Below are 8524 nucleotides of genomic sequence, written 5' to 3'. Positions count from 1 at the left end.
CCATGGTTGTTTAATTTGTTTATGGATGGGGTTGTTAGGGAGGTGAATGCAAGAGTTTTGGAAAGAGGGGCAAGTATGAAGTCTGTTGGGGATGAGAGAGCTTGGGAAGTGAGTCAGTTGTTGTTCGCTGATGATACAGCGCTGGTGGCTGATTCATGTGAGAAACTGCAGAAGCTGGTGACTGAGTTTGGTAAAGTGTGTGAAAGAAGAAAGTTAAGAGTAAATGTGAATAAGAGCAAGGTTATTAGGTACAGTAGGGTTGAGGGTCAAGTCAATTGGGAGGTGAGTTTGAATAGAGAAAAACTGGAGGAAGTAAAGTGTTTTAGATATCTGGGAGTGGATCTGGCAGCGGATGGAACCATGGAAGCGGAAGTGGATCATAGGGTGGGGGAGGGGGCGAAAATTCTGGGAGCCTTGAAGAATGTGTGGAAGTCGAGAACATTATCTCGGAAAGCAAAAATGGGTATGTTTGAAGGAATAGTGGTTCCAACAATGTTGTATGGTTGCGAGGCGTGGGCTATGGATAGAGTTGTGCGCAGGAGGATGGATGTGCTGGAAATGAGATGTTTGAGGACAATGTGTGGTGTGAGGTGGTTTGATCGAGTAAGTATCGTAAGGGTAAGAGAGATGTGTGGAAATAAAAAGAGCGTGGTTGAGAGAGCAGAAGAGGGTGTTTTGAAATGGTTTGGGCACATGGAGAGAATGAGTGAGGAAAGATTGACCAAGAGGATATATGTGTCGGAGGTGGAGGGAACGAGGAGAAGTGGGAGACCAAATTGGAGGTGGAAAGATGGAGTGAAAAAGATTTTGTGTGATCGGGGCATGAACATGCAGGAGGGTGAAAGGAGGGCAAGGAATAGAGTGAATTGGATCGATGTGGAATACCGGGGTTCACGTGCTGTCAGTGGATTGAATCAGGGCATGTGAAGCGTCTGGGGTAAACCACGGAAAGCTGTGTAGGTATGTATATTTGCGTGTGTGGACGTATGTATATACATGTGTATGGGGGTGGGTTGGGCCATTTCTTTCCTCTGTTTCCTTGCGCTACCTCGCAAACGCGGGAGACAGTGGCAAAAAAAAAAAAAAAAAAAAAAAAAAAAAAATATATATATATATATATATATATATATATATATATATATATATATATATATATATATATATATATATATATATATAATCTATTCATCTATTATTCATTGTACTTGATAGTCGTTTTCCGCGTTAGCGAGGAAGCGCCAGGAAACAGACGAAGAAAGATCCATCCACGCTCTCGCCTTTATCCACTTCCAGCGCCACCCCACCCTACAGTGAAACAGCATCGCCACTCCCTGCGACAGGGAGGGAGCACCAGGAAACATTCAGAGAAAGGCCACATCCGCTCACATCCATTCTCTAGCTGTCATGTGTAATGCACCGAAATCACAGCTCCCTATCCACGTGGATCCAGGCCCAGAAACTTTTCCATGGTTTACCATTCACATGCCCTGGTTCTGTCCACTGACAGCACGTCCACCCCAGTACACAAAATCGTTTTAATTCACTCTATTAGTGCACGTTTTTCACCCTCCTGCGTGTTCAAGTCCCGATCGTTCAAAATCTTTTTCACTTCATCCTTCCACCTCCAATTTGGTCTCCCGCTTCTCCTTGCTGCCTCCACTTCTGACACACATATCCTCTTTGTCAACCTATCCTCTCCATATGTCCAAACCATTTCAATACACCCTCTTCTGCCCGCTCAACCATATCTCCCAACCTTTCATTACTCACTCGATCAAACAACCTCAAACCACATATTGTCTTCAAGCATTTCATTTCCAACACATCCACCCGCCTCCGCACAACTCTATCTATAACCCACGTTTGCAACCACATGATATTGTCGGAACTGCTATTCCTTCAAACATGCCCATTTTTGCTCTCCAAGATTACGTTCTCTCTTTCCACACATTCTCAGCGTTCCAGAACCTTCGCGCCCTTCCCCTCCCTAAGATTCACTTCCACTTCCATGGTTCCATACGCTGTTAAGTCCACTCCCAGATATTTAAAACAATTCACTTCCTCCAATTTTTCTCCATTCAAACTTACATCCAACTAACTTGTTCCTCGACACTGCCGAACTTAATAACCTTGCTCTCATTCACATTCATTCTCAAATCTCTCCTTTCACACACACACCCAATTCATTCACCAACTTCTGCAGTTTTCGAATCAGCCACCAATACTGTATCATCTGCGAACAACAACTGACACTTCCAAGGCCCTCTCATCCTCCACAGACTGCATACTTGCCCCTCTCCCCAAAACTCTTGCATTTACCTCCCGCATCACCCCATCCGTAACCAAATTAAATTTCAGATTCTAAAGTTGAAAAAGGAGGAGTCAAGCGGGGAATGCTCATCCTCCTCGAAGGCTCACTCAGATTGGGGTATCTGTGAGGGGATGGATGTGAACGTGATGAGAAGAGAGGAGAGATATGTAGTATGTTTGAGGAAAGAAACCTGGATGTTCTGGCCCTGAGTGAAACGAAGCTCAAGGGTAAAAGGGAAGATTGGTTTGGGAAAGTCTTAGGAGTAAAGTCAGGTGTTGGTGAGAGGACAAGAGCTAAGGAAAGTGTAGCACTACTCCTGAAGCAGGAGTTGTGGGAATGTGTGATAGAGTGTAAGTAAATTCTAGACTGATGTGGGCAAAACTGAAAGTGGATGGCGAGAGATGGATGATTATTCATGCTTATGCACCTGGCCACGAAAAGAAAGATCCTAGACTCCTGCAAGTGGTAAATGCGAACAGAAGGTCATCTGCGGCGAGGCGGGATCATCGTCAGTGGACGAAATAATAATTAGAACAGTGTCGTTAAGGTCCTTCCTGCCCCATGTTATCCCAGCTTACCCGGATCCCTGGTACATCGCATGCTCGAAACTGGAGGAGTCCCAGTAAAAGGAATCTGGGTTTACATAATAATATTCATCATTTTCTATTTGTGTTTTACGTTCACTACTCGTTGTGATTACTATTTGTGTGTTGCGAGGAGAGACCTTTACACTCGTGTTGCCCTGTCTAATAACTTTTACCTCTACACACACACACACACACACACATCACAGCCTAATCCAGGTACCCATTTATCGACCATCCCTAAGGGGAGGGTTGGGTGTGGGCTGACTACCATGCGGTTCCCGTCCCATGCTGTGTGTGTGTGTGTGTGTGTGTGTGTGTGTGTGTGAATATGTATTCATGTATTCATGAGATTTTATTTTTCACCTATCTGGTTGTATATATGTGAGTCTATGCCTGTCTGTTTTTTGTTTGTTTGCTTGGTTGGAGGGTTGTTTGTTTGTTTGTTTGTTTGTTTGTTTATCGGTCGTCTACTCTGAATTTTCTAATGTCGGACAAACAAATCTAAGAAGAGAGAACAGATTAAAATAAGAATCCAAAATTGTGGTCGTGCCGATGACCGTCGACCAATTCAATTGCTGTACACGCTGTAGAAATGAGCGTCGGGGTGAGGTTGCTCGAGGCTACCTAGCGGGAGAAGGTAGAGGCGGCTGGTTGGTTGTTTGGTCTTTATGCTCTTCAACCTCTGGGATCATTAAGGCCGTAAACGTCAAGCTACGTCAGCCAACTGAAAAATCGTTAACACCTTCTTCTTCCGGTGTTGAGGATATATCCTCTCACTGTGTACGTGGGTCATGGATAATGATGGTGGTGGTTGTGGTGGTGGGGCGGCAGTGGACCATGAACGCCGGGCTGCTCTCCTGAGGGCGACGCACGCATCGTGGGCAAACACGTACGAACAACCGTGTTTTATTTGATGTATCTAACAATGAATGTTTTGATGCATGAATAATACCGAGGACGGACAGTATTTCCTCCTTTAAAGTCTTTAAGAAGAAGTGGTGCTTCTACGACAGGAGGTTGGTGATATTTGGTAGAAAGGTATGGGAGGTATGGAGGTGTATAGCAGAAGAACCACAGTTTGGTCAGAAGTAAATGCTCGACGGTGCGTTGACTAGAGAAAGCTGAGGAACGGAAGAGTAAAAAAAAAGCAAGCGTGTGTTAATGAGTCTTACACTCCCGATGTCAAAGTTAAAAGTACGTACGTGTGATTAAAGGACAGCTAAGGTAAGATATGGTCTGTAGGTAGTGATAAAAAAATGTATGGTACATGATGCTGACCCAGATCTGTGGCGGTAAACTATAATGAAGGATGAAAACATTACCACAGTTAAGGTAGGACATGGTCTGTAGTCAGTGATGAGAAAATGGATGGTACATGATGCTGACCCAGATCTGTGGCGGTAAACTATAATGAAGAATGAAAACATTACCACAGCGATAATATCTCCCAGGATATGAGATTAGGGACATCAATATGTGTATCTATCACCATCATCATATAACCCTAGGACCTCCTTTCTCTGAAGGGGCAGGCTCCTGTACCTTCAAGGCTGAGCTAATTCTAGTAGCAGTGAAATGATAGACTCCTTTAGAGCGAGAGGCTTCTCAACGAGAGTGCACTCCATTTCGTCATCAGATAACCCTCGCCGAAAGTAACATTACAATCGCTGCGTGACCACAAGCAAGCAGAATCTGGTAACGCCTCAGGCACACAAGAGGCATAACTACTCAACATTCAGATTCCTCTACATGACCACACAGTTCAGTGTACCGTCACCTCGCTGCTTTCGCATCGTTCCTCTCCACAAACGACGCCGCTGTTATCCCCTACCTCACCCTCACCCACCTACTGCCCCTTCCAATAAAAAAAACATTGATGGTATCAGTACAGATCCTTGAGAAACTCCCACCCTTGCTCTTTCAAAGGTACTACTCAGAAACGAGATCGCAACAGCATTGAGAAGACTTCCAAGCGCACCATAAACTTAAAACTTCCTCACGTAATTTCCTATGGCCTTTATTCCTTCTCCATAAGTTTTTTCACCATTAGTCGTAACATATACATATATATGACGCATGGAATATAGGATAACGATTCATCAGAGACGAAATCGAACCCAGTTCTACCGCGCTGCTGGCCGGTACGCCGCTATCCAGTGGACCATGAGGAGACAAAAGTTTTACAGCTCAAACCAACCAGTGATCCGTGAGGTCCCCGTCACATCTCGCGAACTGAGGGGCTAGGGCCGTAGGTAGCAACACATCAATCCTCCAACACTACAGCAAAGTTATCATATCTTTAATATGTACTGGACACATGGAATAGATCATATCGCTTTACGTGAGGATTGAAGAGCATTAGAGTTACATGAACTTTAGTGAATCAGGTCAAGTTGGCATAAACCATTCCATTCCCTCTGGTTTCAGTATCTTTGGGAAACGAACATGGAGTCCGTTTCGGTCTGAGGGTTACCATTGGTGTAACACTGTAACATGACAACTGACAAAAGAAGAAAAAATAAGATGGTTGAGGTCTACCATACTCATATCAGCAAAACGCTTTTCACAAACTCAAGCGGACAAATCGCACGTGTATATATCTATCGACTACTTTCGCCAGTACCCGGGAGACAACACCAGCCACATCACACTGTAGGAGGGTGGCAACGTTCGCCACACACCATCCATGAGAGATGGGGGTCTAATCTGCGACCGGACTGGGACATTCTTCACCACGGAGCGCGCCAAGTCGGTCACTCTCTCACGTCAGAATCCTCAAGAGTAACCCACCCGAAAGATACCAGCCTTTATTCGTGCAAGAAAAATGAGAACCCCAAATCCTGTGCGTAGGTTCTGCAAGAACCTTTCCCTCGGTAAAATTAAGACACACGGGGTAATCTCACTTGCCAATTGCATCTACAACAAGACTCGCCTCGAATCGCCATAGACAAGTCACACCACAATATGTCCAATGGATTAGTAGAGCCAAATCATATTGACGATGATATATCCGGTTTTTAGAAAAGATGAGATCTGAGGAGTCACTAAGAGTTTAGTATAGTGAAGTTCATCAGTCATGCTCAAAGCCCGAATATACGGCAGAAAGATAAACAATCAAGTATTCATCAACCAAGGGCACTTCGTTATAACCTGACCCCATCTCACTTCCGTTCTTAACGTTAACAAATGTGTGTGTGTGTGTGTGTGTGTTAAAAGTGCGGTCGTCTGCGTAGGCCACCCTCCCGTGGTAGAAATAATATGAAACACTGAAAATTACCGATGAAAACGCTGGAAAAGCTTGTAGAGATCCAGAAAAAAGAATGAAAGATTGCGCCGTCCACTGTAGTCACACCAGCAGTTCCTGACGGTATTGTATGATTCACACCGTTGCAAGTACAATCAATATCGTAGAAAGGAGAGAACTACAGATCTGAACAATACAGACAATCTGAACAATACAGAACAATACAGGCAATTCATTGTTGTGGGAACAGGTAGTTTGCATGACGGGACACGCCTATTCTCAGCAATTCTGCGGGAAAAGAACTCTAGTTATCAGTTTGCTTATATCGAGGGAAATATACACATCATCTGCAACAACCCGATTGATTCTGACATGTTCATGTTTTAACAGAGATAACTGGTACGAAAGGTAATTCTGTACAACAATTATGTTATCAGTGTATTGGGGTGATTCATCTCAACATACTTTATTTCAGTCTCCAACACTATAATTCATCTGTATCATCTAAAATGACTCGAAAGAGATAAAGATTTTCAATCATTACCAGGTTTATCTGAGAAGATAGACTTGACTGCTGATCGGTAAGTGTCTAAGAAATGTATTCACTTCTGCATTCTCTGTCCCACAGATCCTGATGAGCGCTGCACTGTGCTCTTGCACCGTCACAGCCATGCCCCAGACCTACGGCGCTGTAGGTGTGCTACACCCACAGAGCAACACGGACTTGGGCCCTTATGAAAACACGGTCGCTGCCGTAATCGACATTCTCCCGGAAATTACGGACATCTTCCAGCAGCTGGCAGACGACCGAGGTCGTACCGCAAACCCTAAACCTGACTTCGTGTTGAGGGCTGTCATGGCTTTCCTACCCATGACCCGCAAGATCATGGAGGCTTCAGCCAAAGCAGAGGGTAGAGCCGTCACGCCAGAGGAGTTGCAGAGACTTAATGTAGCAGAGAAGATCCTACCTCCTGTCTTCACCTTTATGGGGGAGCTCCTGGAAACTGTCGGCACAGGATCTGACCTCCCGAGGAGCTCTGACGCGCCCGCAGAAGTTAGTGGCCTCGAGGGACCCAGCTATGCCTCACCATCCAATGTGGCTTCTAATACCCGGCTACCGGTACTGAAGAACGTTCCCAGCTCCTCTTATGTTACACTTCCTGGTGGTGTGAGCTACGTTGTTCAGCACACAACGGGTAACTACTAAGCTCTCTCTCTCGCTCTCTCTCTCTCTCTCTCTCTCTCTCTCTCTCTCTCTCTCTCTGATAGGTAGTGAGTGGCAGGAAGCCACCGACCAGGGAGGTATTTTACTGGTATTATCCATATGGGTATCGGAAGCGTCAGTCGCAGTTGCGCAGTCAGTTTTCACTCTTTTGGAACTAATAGCATCCTTCTGCCACACCCTTATATAAGTGGGCTGCTGGATTTCATAGTCCACAGACATACAATCTCTCCATCTAACCCGTAACTCGGACTCGTTCTTCGTAACCCTACATTTTCTTGCGGTGAGCTATACCCGCTTACCCTGCCTTCTGGCAAAATCTTTCCGTAAGTAATCGTAAGTAGATAAGGACTCTCTCCTCTTTCTCTTTCCCTCTTTTCTGCATGTGTCTGTCTGTAACGTTAGAAAACTTCATACCAAACACAGAGTTGTGCCATAACTGTGACGACTGTTGTTTGCGTTCTGAGACTATTGTCTCATTAAAAAGCCTCTCAGCAGTTTGGTTTTTTTGTACAAAAAGGAACGTATCCATGAAATCTAGGTAATAAAGTCATGTTTGTAACTTGGCTTTTTTTTATTTCTCTCTGTCCAGTTTTATTCACCTCACCGATGCTCTCATGTCCTGTCTTGGTGATTCCTTGATTGGTAAAACAACCGAAGAGAAAAGGAATCGTCAGGGTCATCAATTCTTCTTACAATACCAGACACACACACACACACACACACACACACACACACACACACACACACACACACATAAACATATATGTACCATCTTATGTGTTATCATTCATCATAACACAATGTATATGCTGGAGGTAAACACTCACAACTACGAACAGTAGTTTTCGTGCCGATTTCGCATAAGGTTTAGAAGAATTATGAAAAATAGATTATTAAGAGAACACAGAATTGTTAACATTAGATTGCTAGAAGACCTGAAAATGGACGGTCTTGCTTCCTGATTTCCGTGATCTCTTCTTATTAATAATCTCGAAAATATCAGAGAAAGAATTACGCTACGACACAAAGTTACATCTTTTAAATACATGATTTTACCATAAAACGATAAGTACACAAAATACAAACACTACCAAATCACTGTGTCCTTTCAAGGTTGTCTGTGATGCGAGAAGATATCAGAAACAGAGGAGAAATAC

General features: G+C 44.2%; 1 protein-coding gene across 1 annotated transcript in view; it reads left to right on the top strand.

Annotated features, from left to right (window-relative positions):
- The window catches only part of LOC139766462 (uncharacterized), a 9221-nt gene extending 1295 nt beyond the window's left edge, over nucleotides 1-7926 (top strand). The window contains exon 2 of the mRNA XM_071695150.1: nucleotides 6771-7926. Coding sequence (XP_071551251.1) covers nucleotides 6771-7349 — 579 coding nt within the window. The 3' untranslated portion in view covers nucleotides 7350-7926. The remainder of the gene's footprint in view (nucleotides 1-6770) is intronic.
- Nucleotides 7927-8524: the final 598 nt, after the last annotated feature.

Source organism: Panulirus ornatus, chromosome 4 (genome assembly GCF_036320965.1).
Source record: "Panulirus ornatus isolate Po-2019 chromosome 4, ASM3632096v1, whole genome shotgun sequence".
Taxonomy (NCBI): Eukaryota; Metazoa; Arthropoda; class Malacostraca; order Decapoda; family Palinuridae; genus Panulirus; species Panulirus ornatus.
The sequence above is the reverse complement of the archived record's forward strand: the minus strand, read 5'-3'. Positions and strand labels throughout refer to the sequence as shown.